Source organism: Dendronephthya gigantea, unplaced genomic scaffold (assembly GCF_004324835.1).
Source record: "Dendronephthya gigantea isolate DGI-Jeju-01 unplaced genomic scaffold, DenGig_1.0 000038F, whole genome shotgun sequence".
Classification (NCBI taxonomy): Eukaryota; Metazoa; Cnidaria; class Anthozoa; order Malacalcyonacea; family Nephtheidae; genus Dendronephthya; species Dendronephthya gigantea.
Window position 1 is genome coordinate 1,275,780 of NW_021163048.1, and position 15,700 is coordinate 1,291,479.

Here is a 15,700-nt window from a genome sequence, read left to right on the forward strand (position 1 = left end):
CAATGCAATACTTGATATATACGTCGATAACATTTCAAGTTCTTCCTGCATTTGCTATGACCATGTGATGTCAGAATGTGATGCACTGTTAGGTATTCTGTTACATTTTACAGCGTGTTACATTTTCTTCTCCTGGAAGAAAAGCATCGCATTTGATCTTGCTTTCAAGTCGTCGATTCGGCCACATATAGTGCAGCAAACATCTTGATTATTGTTTTGGGAGATACTAGTGGTGGTACACGGAAATTAAACAGTCTACCAGCTCTGCAGTGGACAACATGAGCTGGCCACATGGTTTAACGCAAAACGCTAGGTGAGGACAGAATAAACATCGCCTTTAATTCCACTCCGTTAAAAAAAACAAGGGATATAAATATCGTATGTTAATGCTTTGGATTATATTTGTTGTACGTTTTGCAAACTTAACAGATAAAATATACAGTTGTGTTGCAGTAATTATATGTTTTTTATTGGCATTTGATATTTAAAATCGTAATGTGAAAAACGTGAAAAAAACCACGTGTTTACACAGTTCGTCGAAATCATGCGGCATATTTACTAAACTCAGAGTTTAGTAAAGTGTAATTAATAAAGACACTTGTAGTAAAGGCACCAGTCCGCATTCTCAAGTGTAGGTGATTGTAAGTTTTGTCAGTATTAGTAGGGGACCGTCAAATAATAGCTTTGTATTATGTTCTGTTGTATTTATGTAATTTCATCTCTTTGATTTTTCTTTTTTTAATTCATTAGGGGGTCTTTTTAAAGGGGGGCTCTCAAAGCTAAGACATATATATCAAACAAAACCTGTGTTTATGCTATATAATATAATAAGTACTTTCATATTAATGAACATGTGTTTTGAGCATTCAGTTTGAGCATTCATTTGAGGATTCAGTGAATTAAATTTTCAGCTTTTCCTTCCTCATAATCAGTATAGTGAGCTGTAATTAATTCATTAAACTAACACACATTTTTCAAGAGAGGAATATCTCACCTAAAATTGCAGCAGAATCCCCTGTGTGAACTTGCATGAAAAATTGCTAAGTAATTTTGGAAGTCCTTTAAAATCTTACAATGTATGTCCTTAGAGGTCAAGCTGTGTCGCAAACTAAAGGCGATGGCAATAATGGAGATCGATTTCCTTTGTATGTTACCAACATTCCAGTTGACATAAATGAGGTATTTTTGAAAAACATTGTTATTCGAAGGGATAGTTTATTGCATATTGCAAAGACATTAAGAATACTTTTGTGTCCTCATTAGCTGTAAGTTGCAGCAATGTCAATGGGGGTTCAAAAATTTTATTGGCCTGTATCCTGTCTTCTAGTGATTGTTAAAATTCATGTCAGATGACTTACTCAGCTGATTTAGATCTGATTGAAGAGCTGCTCATCCAGTATATTGAATTTGTATGCACCAGTTCTGTTAACTTGCTTGCTTTGAATTAAGGATCAATTAAAGGAGATGTTCAATCAAGCAGGTGATGTGATCCATTCAAAATGCCTTCCTCCCAGAGAAGGTAGGAATTCCAAGGTTGGGTAAGTACATGAAATGCATTATTTGCTTATTCAATATTCTTTTATTTTATATTTGTTCTTATGTGTTATGCATATTGTTTTTTATTAATCAATTACCTATGTATACAATGAATTACATTTTGTTAAGATATTACAGAAATAAAGGTTGTAGAATCCTATCAGAGAAAAATGTTGTTCTACATGTGTATGGCCTTTTGTTTATTTCACATCGTTGTGTGAAATGAGTGAAATCTTTGCAATTTTTATTTTATCTTATAGGTTTATAACCTATGCTAATGAGGAAGAGGCAGAAAAGGGCATTTCCATGTTCAATGAAACTCGTATAAGTGGACAGACTCTCAGAGTGGATTATACAAAATCATTCAAAGAAACGAGGGCTCAGTATGGTATGTTTTTGCCTTAAATTAGTACATTTGTGTTATCAATTTCAAGCTGGAGTTGGTGCAATTTGATGGTGTTTTTGGCATGTAATAGTTAGAATATTTTCAATTATTGCAGGAAAGGGAAATTCACCATTCTCTGGTAACAAAACAAATGATGCACCATTCCCATCTGGAAACACAAAAAGTGGTTCTCCCTTCTCCTCAGGCAGCAATGATTCACCATTCTCAAAAAGTGTGAATTCTGATGCAATGAGAGGCATTAAACAGCGTAGCTTGCCACCACAACCAAATGGCCCACAAGGTATTGGTAGAGGAATTCATTATGACGATGATGCTCCAAGTCAACCTGGGTCAGTCATGAATGGGCAACCTGAGGGCATGTTTAATTCTTCCCCTGGGGGCATGCATGATAATTTTTCAGCTAACCAGAACAATTACCAGCAATCAAATTACCAAGGTAACTTCCAAGATGATTCACCACAAGGAAATTTTAATAATCAACAAGGGACACAGCCTTATCCTCCACAATCCACACTTCCTAATGATCAGACGTCGTACCAGTCGGACATGAAAGCCATGGTAAATGGTTTTAGTTCAATGCAAGTCACACAACCTTCTGATGGAATTCAACCCACTGATCATGATCAAAATGAGAACACAGGTCAAAATGGTCCAGTGGATCAAAGTCAGGCTTATGATCAGAATCAGAACTATGATGGGAATCAGGCATATGGTCAAAATCAAACATATGGTTACGATCAGAATCAGGGATATGATCAGAATCAGGCATACGATCAGAATCAGCCATACGATCAGAATCAGGCTTACGACCAGAATCAGGCATACGATCAGAATCAGGCATACGACCAGAATCAGGGATACGATGAGAATCAGGCTTATGATCAAAATCAGGTTTATGATCAAAATCAGGCATACGATCAGAATCAGGCATACGATCAGAATCAGGCATACAACCAGAATCAGGCATACAATCAAAATCAGGCTTACGATCAAAATCAGGCATACGATCAGAATCAGGCATACGACCAGAATCAGGCTTACGATCAAAATCAGCAAGCATATCCGAACCAGACATATGATGAAAATGCTGCTAACTATCACGAGAATCAAGCATATAATCAAAATCAGGAATATAATCAGAGTCAACCATATGATGAGAACCAAACGTATGATCAAACGCAGCAATATAATCAACATCAGAGCTTTGATCAAAATCAAAGTGATGGTCAACATCAAAGCTATGGTCAAGATCCAACATATGGTCAGAATCAAAATTATGGTGAAAACCAGGCGTATGACCAAAATGCATATGGTCAAAGTCAGACTTACGATCAGAATGAAGCGCATGGTCAAAGTCAGTTCCAGACTCCAGCCGGTGGGGAAAATCAGACATATGGGGAGAACCAGGGCTACAATCAGAATCAGAGCTATGCTGAAAATCATGATACTCATACATACGGTCAAAATCAAAATTTCGGGAGTCAAGTCACCGATCAATCCCAGCCTGAAACGTCAACTGGTGACCACACTAGCCAGATGTATGGTCAACAACAGATATTCCACAACCAGCAGACGTTTGGTGATAATCAAGTGTCTAACAAAAGCGAAACGCCGGATCAGAAACGGTCTTTTGATCAAATGTTTGGGGCGCAATCAACTGCGAACGATTCACTAAAACAGTCATTCGATCAAAATCAATTTCAGGTTTCCAGTCGTTTACCAAGATCCCAGAATGACTCTGGTGGAAAGACATGCCATAAATGTGGAGAGGTTGGTCACTTCGCTCGTGAATGTCCGAATAATTCAACGGGCGGTGGCACCAGCGGTAATTGTCACAATTGTGGTCAACCTGGTCATTTCTCTCGTGAGTGCCCAACCAAGAAAACCCATGGCGGTGAATGTCATCGCTGTGGCGAGAGCGGGCATTTTGCCAGGGAATGTCCTCAGAGCTCTGGCGGTGGGGGTGGCGGTACCTGTCACAATTGTGGGGAACCCGGACATTTTTCCCGGGAGTGTCCTAATAAGTCTGCCAACAGTGGGAGTGACGGCTGTCACAGGTGTGGAGAGCAAGGTCACTTTGCGAGAGAATGTCCCAATAATAGTGATCAAGGTAAGCTTTAATTTGTAGGAAGATATATCCTAACGACTCGCGTAAACACGTTCCGCTGATCCGCTGTGTGTTGGTAACAACATTTGATCTCATCTAACAGGTAGTACTTGTCCCAGGCCAGCGATGAGGGTAGATTATGTTCCTCCACCACTACCAGATGACGTGGACATGTTATTCAAATCTGCTGTCCCCAAAGGAATCAATTTTGATAGGTAGGTAATGTGGTCAAAAATAGGCAGGCCGCATTCAGACATTATTGGAGTCAATAGGCAATATTCTTTGTTGCTAGGTTCGATAACATTCCCGTGGAGGTCACAGGCAACAGTCCACCAGCAGCAATACAAACATTTGATGAGTTATTATTACCTGACACTTTGAAATCCAATCTCGCGAAAGCGGAGTTCACTAAACCCACTCCAGTGCAGAAACATGGCATGCCCATTATTCTAAGCGGACGCGATGTTATGGCCTGTGCCCAAACTGGTTCCGGAAAAACGGTGAGATAGCATTGAATGCATTGCGTTCATGTATATTTGTGCATGGGTTTCATGAAGTAGAACTGAAGTCCAGCATGAAGTCGAACTTTGTAATCAGTGATATAAGTAGGGGTGAGTCTTAAATTTTTTATTTTCTTTCGACGTGACTCGAAACCTAACAAATTGGCATATTTTCGAGTCTCTATGCACTAACCTTTTTACTTTTAATTCATTTTGAAGCTCTTTGGATCAAATTACAATATATTGTATCTGTGCTTCAAAGGAGAATATGTCGGTAATCAAGTTTGAATTTCTATTATGTAGGTGGCATTCCTGTTACCAGTGATGGCGGGCATGGTGAACAATCGCTTAGCAGAAGCCGGCTATCTGGGCGGTGGGGATGCGCCGAGTCCTGCTGCATTGTGTGTGGCTCCTACACGCGAACTGGCTTCTCAAATATTCACTGAGGCTCTGAAGTTCTCCAATGGTACATATCTACGTCCTGTTGTGTGTTACGGTGGTGTGAGTGTGGCACATCAATTGTCGAAGCTGGAACGTGGTTGTCATATTCTTATTGGAACACCTGGTCGTTTAATCGACTTCGCTGGACGAAATAAAGTGAGTTGTTCTTCTCCTAGTAACTTTAATAGTTTGAGTAAAAGCAATCTGAAATTGAACGTACATACATGCTGGTCATATTTATAACCATCGATATCAATGTACAGTAGTACCTGGATGAAGTAAAACTGATGTCCAGCAATCGAGAATTTTTTGAAGGCAACCGCTGCCTTTTCGCACTCCAAATTGTCAATATCTGTCGCAATCTGTACATATATAGCCCAGTAAAGCTATACAAAAACAAGACAACTCCGGAAAGGGTATGAAAAACATGACTAGCCGGCGCCTTGGTACTCCAGATTGTTTAGATGTGTTATAAACCGTATATAGCCCCAGTAAAGGAATGCAAAAGCATAACTAACCGTCTAACGCCTTTCTCGGCACTCCCAAATGAGATATTGATATAATTTTTATAACACATTCACACTATAAACACTATAGTCTTACACAAGTCAAAATTTCATATTTTTTTCTAATGGTGTCTTCTCCGGTCCAACGCCACGTGAACATATTAATTTTCTCAAGGTAAGCTTCAGAAATGTTCGTTATCTCATCCTGGATGAAGCGGACCGTATGCTTGACATGGGATTTGAAAATGACATGAGAAAGATTGTAACTCAGTTTGGCATGCCAGAAAAGACCCAACGGCAAACTTTGATGTTCAGTGCCACATTTCCAGATCAAATCCAACAACTGGCCCGAGAGTTTCTGAATGATTACCTGTTTCTGGCTGTCGGAAGTGTCGGTGGTAGTAACCTCGATATCAAACAGGAAATTCTCGACGTGCAGGGAAATCAGAAGAGATCTGTTTTAATGGAAATCCTTGGACAATCAGGTTTAGTAGATTTTAAGATACAAGCGTTAATTCTAGAGGCTGCACTTAGCACTTATTTAGCATTTATTTCCACGTGCTTTGCAGTTTTTGATGAAATAATACTCATATATTTTAGGGACGGAGAAAACTCTTGTTTTTGTTGAAAGAAAAAGAAATGCTGATTTTCTTGCCAATTGGTTATCTCAGAATCAATATCCAGCAACTAGTATTAGCGGGTGAGTATAAAACGTACGCCCCTGGCCGTTTGAGTCTGCCTTTGAGGGAGTCGAGACAAGTGAAATCAAGGCCAGGTTACGATGAACCTGTGTTAATTGTATTATTGATGTGTCATTTGGTTGACTGTTCTTTTCATGATAGGGACCGTACCCAGCAAGAACGTGAGGCAGCCCTTTGCGATTTCCGTGGTGGACGTGCGCCTGTTCTCATTGCAACATCGGTTGCTGCACGTGGTTTGGACATACCAAATGTAAAACACGTCATCAACTATGACTTGCCGCAACAGATCGAAGAGTATGTACATCGTATTGGCAGAACTGGTAGGATTGGAAATCAAGGCAGGGCTTCGGCATTCTTTGAGCGTGGAAAGGATGACAAGTTAGCAAGAAGTTTAGTCAAAGTTTTATCTGATGTGAGCTGATAAAAACGCTTTTTTACGCATTAGGATGTGTGTACAGTACTTGAAGCGATTACATGCTGCAGAACAATTTAATGATTTGCTAAAATTTCAGGCCTTGCAAGACATACCAAATTGGCTTGAAGAAGTTGCAGAGCGGGCATTAGGAACAAACTACGGACCCGCTGGAGGGAAATTCGCTTCTCGCGATACAAGACAGGTGCGTGTATTACGGAGGTCAATGGCCAACATCACAAAAACGGTGAATTTGTAGAAGATTGTTATTTGTGCAGTTATTCACATCAATGTTGCATCATATGCGTATAGACAATTACTTAGGTTCAGCTCTGCCAATTCTCTTGGCAGTGGCTGTTTACATGATCCTGGTGGTGATGAAGTTTCAACTAGGGGCTTCAGTGTTTCATGAAGACAAATGATTAGGCGGAAACATACCCAAAGCATGCTAATAATGAAGCGTCAAAAACTTATTATACTTGGTCTTTTTTGGTATAGTTTGACCGGCGATATGCCAGTGGTGGAGGTGTTGGTGGAAACTCAGAACCTCGTCGCACAACTAATGTCTCCTTTGTAAATTCGTCCTCCAATTCACGACAAAATGAAGAGGATGAGGAGGAATGGGCATGAATATGTTCCAGCATTACGGAAACGTGTTTGGATACTCCAGGACTTCGTAGATGAAGCGAGTATCCGCAAATACAATATATTTTGGTTTTGTTTGTTGGTAAGTTGAGTAGCAAATGCTGATGTGTTTGTTGGGTAAAATATTCTACTTATCTGTCTTAAAGTTACATACGATTTCAGGGGCGTAGCTAGAACGATAATTTGGGGGGGGGGGTTGAATATTCATACATTCAGTTCTGCCCGAAGGATTTCTATTGTAAGCTATTACATTTACAATAGAAATCCGTCGGGCTGAACTGGATATATGAATGTTCACCCCCCGCCCCCAATTATCGCCACTGTACGATTTATATTGTAGTGTATAAGCACTTGGCAAACATTGAGTGTATGTAGTTCAGGTTACTTGCATTGTATCGTATATACTGCTTGCAAATGTTAAGGACATTTGGATGTCTACAAATATTCAAATGGTCGGGAAAAGTGAAAAAAAATAGTGCGAAGATGTGCTGCTTCATGGTATTGTGTTGTATTCATCAGGGGGAGGTTGTAGAAAACTCCTAACTTTATTTTAAGTGGTTAATCAGTTACATCAAAGATACACGTCTACCGTGTTCCAAGTATATTATAAATGAAATATAATGTAATACAACAGCAAACGTTATGCTTGCGAATGTGTGATGAAACATTTAAGTTTGATGTGATTGGTTTACTTATCACTGCGCGGTCCGCGTCAGAACTGCGCTATAGTCAAAAACCTAGCGTCAACTGAAAATCTCAGTCATGATTGCTTTATAATAGTGAATCTTATAATGAATTCCCGCTATTCGCGGTTTTTAGCATCCCAAGATCATTGTTCTGTATTGTACCGAATCCTGTAGCAAAAATACAGTCTTAAGCATATTTTAGGTTTTCTTTTTCTTCAGTGGATTTTGGTCCATAAATTGAGGTACACTTCGGCGTTTTCTCTGCGAAAACAAAATTATTTGATATCATCAATACGTGAACAACTAGTGCAGTTATTGAAGTCATTATATCTGACTGCAGCCAGGTTGTCGTGAAGTAACTAAATTGTTGTGGCATGGAAACAGAGATAAATATGGCGAATTCCCGTTACTCGCATGACCTCACCAAAAGTTTACAATTCACTAATGTAAAAAAATGAAAATGTAAGAAAATGCATCCAGGTATATAAGTGAAACCTACCGCATTAGCGGCTGCTAAAGGAGCTATTACGTTGTCGATCAAGGGTGTTGCACTGCCTGTTGTTGACGGAGTTATCTAGATATATTTAAAATTTTGTAGAAATGTTAGTGAAATATATTTAGTACGAAATCAGAGGCCGTGCAGAATAATCTATGACGTTTGTTGTCTACAGACTACAATGCATTCAGCCAAACTATATACTCATGATCAGCTTTTAGGTATATTTTTATAATGTGATTGCAAACTGTAGAGAACTTTTTCGCTATTCATTTCAAGAAATAGAGGAATTTAAAATCTACTTACGCCACTCAATGCCGCAATAGAAGATGGAACTAAAAAAAAAGAAAGTATAAAGTGTACCTTGACTGGAGTCTATAGTTGCTTTATTGAGGTACAAATTCTTAAGGTTGAGATTTCTGGTACAGTATAAGACTCCTTGCTGGCTCTAAACCTCTGAAGTGCTGTTATATAGCTCTATATTTATTTGACTCTGTTGAGAGCGCTGACATGTATTATATAAGTGGATAAGAGTGGTCGTGATATTTATTGTTTAAGCCTGGTTTCCATATGACGCCGACGTCGGTAAAGTATTATTGTCGGTGATTATTGATGAGTGAAATCTTTTGTCTTTCTGAAATCATTTTCTCCATGGATGATTACAGACAATGAGTCGGCGACAGGTCGGCGTCATATGGAAACCAGGCTTTAAATGTGTGTACCTGTTTCTATTATATCTTTTCCAGGCACGAGTGCCTCATATCTGTGCCTGAAAACACAACAATTATGCTGTTCAAACATTGCTGTATATAATGTTATACTACAGACAGTCGCACTATGTAGTGTTTCAAAGTACAGCAAAAATGGCGAGGTGTATAGACCAATTCTATCTAAATACACGACTTAATTGTGCAGTTAGTAAATGCAGACCTTACCTTAAAGATTGTAATTCAAATTCGCAATTCGTGGACGCTTGCTTTAGTTCATAAAGGAGAATGATGTCAGTTCTAAAACAAGCAAAAATATTCTTAAAAAGAACTTTAGCTTTAAAATCTCCACATTCACATGTTTGTTTTGCAATTTAATATACTATAGGTTACAATTTCCTAGACTTCATATAGAGATGATTCATAAACTGATAAGTTTACCTTAACTCGTTGAATTTCCTGCAGATTTCTTCCGTTGGCATCGGTACCAGTTCTACTCGATAGAAATTGAGCTGATTTTAACATGATATCTGGTGATTTTTTCTGGGTTAATGTGGGGGTCATTTCTTCGCAAAATATCGTCGTAAAGTATAGAAAACATTAGGAAAGTTTCTCTCACCAACTCTGAGTTCATCCAATAACATTTCGACCGCCTTTGACTTCTTTGTACCCACCGAGTTTGGCATTTTGAGCTAAAACGTATAAATAAAATAACGGTCCATACGTAATATAAACTATATCCCTAATAAACCATCAGTTATTACGCATGGCATTATCATATTCACAGCCAGTCAATTGCATTTTCCAGCCAATCAAAACATGCTGCTAAGTAACGGCAGCAAGTAATTGATTAAATATACAGCCTCGGGTTGCACAGTAAGACTGGGTGGCCCTATTGTTTTATCTCTACATTGTGCTACTTACACGGGAACTACGAAGAGAAACTCCAGCAGCTTTGTTTTCCGGAAACTTGATTCCAGTTCCCTCGATCTGAAAGAATACTTAATGTAAGTGCAGAAGCAGGGATGGCGGGCAGTTTCTCGCGGCTGATCTAACCGAGAGTATAATCATACATTGAGTACATTGTCTTATATATTCCTGTAAGGCAACATGCACGGCGTGAAAATTACGGCATCAGATTGTACATTATTACATAAAAAGAGAATGTGAATTCCTCCCAGTTTAATCTATTATAGCTACCGAAATATTGCAGTGCAGTACCATAGCTAGAGAGCTATCTAATCCTGCTAATTCACATACTCTCAATTGACATATTTCACAAAATACCTTAGCGGGTTTTTCAACCACTGCTTCCTTCTTCTTTGTTTGTTTCTTCTTAGTCTGGTTACTCGGCCGACTTTTCTCTTGGTTTCTTATACAAAATGAATTGAAATTAATTGAGAACCAACCACAACATGCCTCTAACAGCAAAATCAACCTAAATGCTTCGGACAGGATAGTTTCCTGTTAAGCCGATTAGTTGAGAATATTCATTGAAACGTTTCTGCTTGATCCCATCCACAGATAATTTTCGTACGTCGGCAGATATTGGCTCGTTTGAACATCGAAACTTCAATCGTATGCTCTAAGATCATGCTCACACTCTTATTGTGTGAGGATACTTACCTTGACTCCGTCGTACTCTCAGCTGCTGTGATGAGTTTCTGCAAATCTTGCTGCCTTCTTTCTCTCTCTTTTTTACGTATTTCAATCTTCTTTAGTTCAGCTAAAAGATACTCCTCTTCTTGAATCTTGAGGAGCATAAAGCAATCCACTTATAATACACGTATGTTGGTGATTACAAAAATGACAAATATTGCGTAGTAAATAGTGCAGTGTACAGGTATGGTGTGTAGAGAAAGGTACATGTATTCTTAACTGTGCTGTAATCAATTTGTAGTTGGATTGAGTTACTGTCTAAAAAGTAGAGCTAAGGTACTCGCTCACTGGTATTACTTTTGTTCTTATGGAAGTTAATTTCTTAGAATACAGTGTGAAAAAGCCTATACATCAACTGAATACTCACGTATGGTGTAGCCCAATGGATAGTGTAGTGCATACCATACAGTACCGTACCTGCTCAGGCGTTCTGTTAAATAATTTCAAGAGCTGTTTCTTGCGAGTTCGTTCATGTTCGGCGTCGTACGGTATCGGCAGGTTTTCGGGCTCAACTCCCGGCGGAGCACGACCCTATAACAGAAAATGACAGTACACCGACCATGTCCACATTTACAGCTTGAAAAAGCATATATATATGCAGTCGCCACAAGTACAATCAACTTCAATCCTAAATGTTATTAGCAATTTCTAAAATGCTAGATTGATGTAGCTACCTTTAAAATTCTGGTGACAGAATCATAATATCGATCTTTCAGATCTTCAATGCTTCTTTCCTATGATTAAAAAAAATTAAACATACAAACACGAAGTATACATAATTTCCCCATATCACCCATATATTTTTACCTTATATTTTTCTTTATCATATCTGTCATGTATTATGAAGAATCTCAAATCAAATCGTCTGAAATGGGAAATTTGCGTTTAGAGAAATCATAGTGGCTACCATGGTATGAGGGAGTTCTATATTATCCTGCAGGAAGTTGAAAGTATAATTTATGGCGTATCCGGACGATCTAAACTAATTTTTACAGGATTACCTGGGTTTTGTAAGGGTAACATAAAATGTTTATAATTACATGACATATTGTAGTGCTGTCACAGCGCACCTTGTTCAATATGCCAAAATTAATTGATATTGAGGAAATCAAAAACAAAATACAAAATTAGGGAAATTCTCGCTTTAATGAGTCGGAAATTTAAAAAGAATCAGAAATCTGTTTGTAAACTCTCATGCATGCATATGTTTATACACATTTTCATACGCATTTAAATGAAATTGAAAAATATCCAATGTACCGGCACATTTCAAATAAATAATCTGTTTCTTCTTTACTCCATCCAGACTGAGATGAATCAACAAGGTACATCTTCAATAGAAAAAAGTACATATACAGCCAATGAAACCATATAAAAATCTGTATTGACAGTAAAATTCTTAGCTACCTTTTTCTTATCTTAATTCACATTAACCCACCTTCTGAAATGCTTCATGTGATAACCATGTAGAAATAGGACTAAGCGCCGCTTTCTACTTACGTGTTTTTCATATGCAGCTACACACATTAAAAACATGCTTCTAAACATGGGTCAACAAATGCATATTAAAATATGCGAAAAAAAAAAAAAATTATATTTATTCGCTTAGCTTTTTCGAATATGACAGATTTTAACTTGTGTGTATGTGCATATGAAAAATGCGTAAGTGGAAAGCAGCCCTAAAACCCAATTACCTTGTATTCCTCATCAGTGTATTCTATCACATTCACTTTCTAAACAAAACAAACCCAATAGTTACGCTGATATAAATCTAAACATCTGTACATACCTACAGTAGCTATTATGTGTATCCTGTCTATCTATCCATGTATATCATTCTTTTGTAATGATATCCAATAGTAATTAATTTTAATGCTGTGTCATAAAGCAGAAATTCTTACATGCAGTTGACAGAGTCAACTTCCATCCTTCTATCTTGCAAGACAACTTAATTAGGTGTATAGACCTCAAAAGCATATATAGTGCATGTATGTAGTAATAACCTTATTAAATTTAGCAAATGGATAGTCTTTGCCTTCATCTGCTAATCTTCTCCAATGATGGAATACTGCACCATCTGTACGAGCTGGGTTGGTAAATGGCATCCATTTCCATGCACGTACATTTTTTCTGCCAAGTTTTGCCTTCACTTGTTTATAGCCTTGTCCAGTATCACTTGGCGCCAGTGCTGCTGGACCTCTACATTTGTCATTGAAAGAATCATAGGGAATTCATACATATTATTGTAGCAGAACATTCAATTTACATTGGTAATGTTCTTGGATACCGACTAACAAACACTAAAAAGAGAACTGTCAATTGCCAAATGTGAACCCCTGTTAGAAATTTTTTTAGTGTTTTGAACTCAAAACATTTAACAACAACCTGCAACTGGTTGTTGTTACACTAATACTTAATTCAAATGTTTTCCTCTCAAAGCAATACCAAAAATGTTATGTATTGCTCCTGGACCACATCCATATGATCAGATGAATACTGGAAAATCACTGTTCTAAAGTAAATACCTGCTATCACTGTACAGCAATGCATACAGTTCCCTATGCATCCCTTCCGGTCTTCGATAAGCTTCAACATGTCTCTTTGGCTTTTTCTAAAAACAGATTTTTAATGATTACGGGATGACGTATTTTCCAATCAAATATTACTACACTATGAACAAGAGGTTTGTCTGGATGTTAAATCAATAATGCCTTAAGAAGAGGTGTCAAACAATGCCAATGAAGGCACAGATCTGAAGTCGCCTGATCCTGTGATCCACTTCCCTTGTGCCAGAAATGGGCAAGATGGATTGTTAGGAATATACTATAAACACAACTTGCACACCCTTACAGGCTTATTTACAAATTTAGTTCATCGATATAGTCAAGTACAATATTTTCAAAACACTCTGAATTCTCTGAATGTACTCTGAAATATATGACATTCACTTCACCTTATTTCCAGCAACAATAGTCTCTTTAGTTGGTGTTCCTGTAGACGCCTGTTCAATTTCCAAGATATCTTTAACGTCACTCATATTTCCTAAGTACTCAACACCAAAATGAAACTCAGTTTTATACAAAAAACAACTAAACAAGTGATCTCACAAATATACATAATAAGTCGCCATGTTGAAGACAGCGCAAGAAGAATGGCACTAGGGGAAATATGGCGGACGATTTTAAAAAGCCACTGATTTCAACAAAACAGGTTTGTCACTTTGTTTTGCTTAAAATTCTTACCTGCAACAGTTTTACTTGCCTGTTGCATTCAATTTTTGCTTTACATAAGCAGTCGTATATATGCAAAGAACCTATAAAGCACGTGCACCTCCTGCAAATATTCTTACCAACAAAAAAGAAACAATGAAGTTTTGATATTCTTTAGGTATCGTGTAAAATCAATGATATTTCAACGGAGATTGTTTGCTCAGATTTCGGGGACAAATACTTAGTTCTTATTACACAGTATGGTAAAATGGGAACATTGGTAAGTGAAAGTTTGGGATGAAAAGAAATATAGTAAGATGATTGGTAAATCATTTTCAATTGTATGTAGGTACAGATTGGTAAAGAATCTCACATGATTAACAATGGGGATACCGAAAATATTGATATTAAAGTTTTGTTAGGAAAAGATGAGGTTTGTATTAACATTGGTGCCATAATCCCATAGGTACCAACAAATTACTTATCAATAGTATTTAAATATTTTTGAAAAATCTAGAGTCTGAAAGCATAAAAGGCTTATATTTCAAATTCATATATTACACAACAGTATGTATATGTATCCTAAAAAAGCAAATATTTTAAATACCTGGATAAAGTACATTTAATAATAAAATTATCTATTTATAAAGCCCCTAACCTATGTGTATGCAAAGCAGATTGGAAGTTCACTCTTTGGGCGTGGAATGATAAGACCTATTTTGTTGGGTATTGCATTTAAAGATCAAACACCAGAAACCTTAAAACAAGTTGTTCAATATATCGGAGAAAGTGATATCTTCTTGTAAATAAAATCATCATGATGGACTAAGTAAGATCTGGATTACCAAATACCTAATACAATCTCTTTTCTGGAACATTATGCTTTCAATGTCAAGCTTAAAAGACATCATTTATACTGGAAAAGTGGAAAACTGGAGAAGAGTATTGCACAAGCTTTGTGTTGAATAGCAAAAGAAGAAAAGTCTTGAAAATAATAATATTTCAACAGGCCTAATAGCAATATATTCTCATTGTGCATTTTGTGCATGCCCATGAAATTCTCCATTTGATAAATCTGTTTCTCTTTAAAATGATTGACTGGTCCTTTTATTTGGGATGGGGGGGATTTCCACAGGGAGCATTTTCTCCAACCTCGTTGCCTTTTTTCGCGCAATTTAGCAATTTTCGCGGAGGGGGGGGGATTATGTGACACCGGATATGATGACTACAGGCAAGTTCGCGGAAGCCCATACTTCCGACGCTAGATTTCTTGCGAATTATAATGTGCGATCAAGTATTCTCCAAATCCTTGTATATAATCGTTTTATTTCAAAATGAAATACACAGCTTGTGTTTTAAGGCTGTTTGTTTCTGAAATCATACTGGTTCTTGAATATCATTTACTCGTTGAAGGTACGTTTTCATTGAACTGATTTGCGCCGCTAAATTTTAAAGTTTTGTTAGTATTACTTAAGTTTACATATTACACTATGGTTTACACGACCGATTTTTGTTGAAATTTAAGGCGACACTTCGTTCTTTCGACCTATGAAGTGAATTAGTCATAGTGTCATAAATATTTATCTCTATATGCGTTTGTACGAAGTGTAAAGTTCCATTTTTATATGATAGCATCCCCCGATAGATCCCCCGCGTCTTCAGAATACAACGGGGTATAATAACGCTAAA

The 15,700-nt window shown here is 37.5% G+C and overlaps 3 protein-coding genes across 5 annotated transcripts; 2 read left to right on the plus strand and 1 right to left on the minus strand.

The window, feature by feature from the left end:
• The first annotated feature begins 57 nt into the window (after window positions 1–57).
• On the plus strand, window positions 58–7,926 carry LOC114526258 (ATP-dependent RNA helicase DDX4-like). Of its 2 annotated transcripts, XM_028547798.1 has the most exons (14): window positions 58–313; window positions 1,089–1,179; window positions 1,450–1,538; window positions 1,797–1,924; window positions 2,037–2,887; window positions 2,960–4,052; window positions 4,153–4,264; window positions 4,342–4,549; window positions 4,853–5,146; window positions 5,672–5,981; window positions 6,097–6,196; window positions 6,339–6,609; window positions 6,710–6,814; window positions 7,108–7,926. In XM_028547798.1, the coding sequence occupies exons 1-14, from the start codon at window positions 279–281 to the stop codon at window positions 7,237–7,239; spliced, it is 3,819 nt and encodes a 1,272-aa protein (XP_028403599.1). In that variant the 5' UTR covers window positions 58–278; the 3' UTR covers window positions 7,240–7,926. The 2 variants fall into 2 exon arrangements, with proteins under 2 accessions (XP_028403599.1, XP_028403598.1); XM_028547797.1 differs by having other exon boundaries at window positions 2,037–4,052.
• A 104-nt stretch (window positions 7,927–8,030) lies between these two features.
• LOC114526259 (DNA methyltransferase 1-associated protein 1-like) lies at window positions 8,031–13,933 on the minus strand. Its single transcript, XM_028547799.1, has 18 exons — window positions 13,756–13,933; window positions 13,328–13,413; window positions 12,806–13,001; window positions 12,497–12,535; window positions 12,063–12,133; window positions 11,610–11,667; window positions 11,477–11,536; window positions 11,220–11,333; window positions 10,770–10,894; window positions 10,431–10,515; window positions 10,068–10,133; window positions 9,763–9,835; window positions 9,585–9,636; window positions 9,372–9,443; window positions 9,159–9,205; window positions 8,743–8,771; window positions 8,440–8,514; window positions 8,031–8,201 (listed from the first exon to the last, which is right to left on the minus strand). The coding sequence occupies exons 1-18, from the start codon at window positions 13,837–13,839 to the stop codon at window positions 8,139–8,141; spliced, it is 1,395 nt and encodes a 464-aa protein (XP_028403600.1). The 5' UTR covers window positions 13,840–13,933; the 3' UTR covers window positions 8,031–8,138.
• Window positions 13,911–15,081, plus strand: LOC114526260 (proteasome assembly chaperone 3-like). Of its 2 annotated transcripts, none has more exons than XM_028547801.1 (4): window positions 13,911–14,012; window positions 14,190–14,291; window positions 14,361–14,444; window positions 14,908–15,081. In XM_028547801.1, exons 1-4 carry the CDS (start codon window positions 13,971–13,973, stop codon window positions 14,974–14,976), a joined length of 297 nt encoding a protein of 98 aa, XP_028403602.1. In that variant the 5' UTR covers window positions 13,911–13,970; the 3' UTR covers window positions 14,977–15,081. The 2 variants fall into 2 exon arrangements, with proteins under 2 accessions (XP_028403602.1, XP_028403601.1); XM_028547800.1 differs by having other exon boundaries at window positions 13,939–14,012; window positions 14,662–14,994.
• The last annotated feature ends 619 nt before the right edge of the window (window positions 15,082–15,700 follow it).

What these genes read in the sequence shown, in the direction of transcription:
- LOC114526260 (XM_028547800.1), top strand. Translation starts at nt 13,971, where the DNA reads ATGGCGGACGATTTTAAAAAGCCACTGATTTCAACAAAACAG. An exon ending in ATGGTAAAATGGGAACATTG is followed by an intron (nt 14,292 to 14,360) that starts GTAAGTGAAAGT and finishes AATTGTATGTAG; the next exon opens with GTACAGATTGGTAAAGAATC. An exon ending in TTTTGTTAGGAAAAGATGAG is followed by an intron (nt 14,445 to 14,661) that starts GTTTGTATTAAC and finishes CTATTTATAAAG; the next exon opens with CCCCTAACCTATGTGTATGC.
- LOC114526259 (XM_028547799.1), bottom strand. Translation starts at nt 13,839, where the DNA reads ATGAGTGACGTTAAAGATATCTTGGAAATTGAACAGGCGTCTACAGGA. An exon ending in TTGCTGTACAGTGATAGCAG is followed by an intron (nt 13,002 to 13,327) that starts GTATTTACTTTA and finishes TGACAAATGTAG; the next exon opens with AGGTCCAGCAGCACTGGCGC. An exon ending in AAAAGATATAATAGAAACAG is followed by an intron (nt 8,772 to 9,158) that starts GTACACACATTT and finishes CTTTTTTTTTAG; the next exon opens with TTCCATCTTCTATTGCGGCA.
- LOC114526258 (XM_028547797.1), top strand. Translation starts at nt 279, where the DNA reads ATGAGCTGGCCACATGGTTTAACGCAAAACGCTAG. An exon ending in GGTTTAACGCAAAACGCTAG is followed by an intron (nt 314 to 1,088) that starts GTGAGGACAGAA and finishes GTATGTCCTTAG; the next exon opens with AGGTCAAGCTGTGTCGCAAA. An exon ending in TCCCAATAATAGTGATCAAG is followed by an intron (nt 4,053 to 4,152) that starts GTAAGCTTTAAT and finishes CTCATCTAACAG; the next exon opens with GTAGTACTTGTCCCAGGCCA.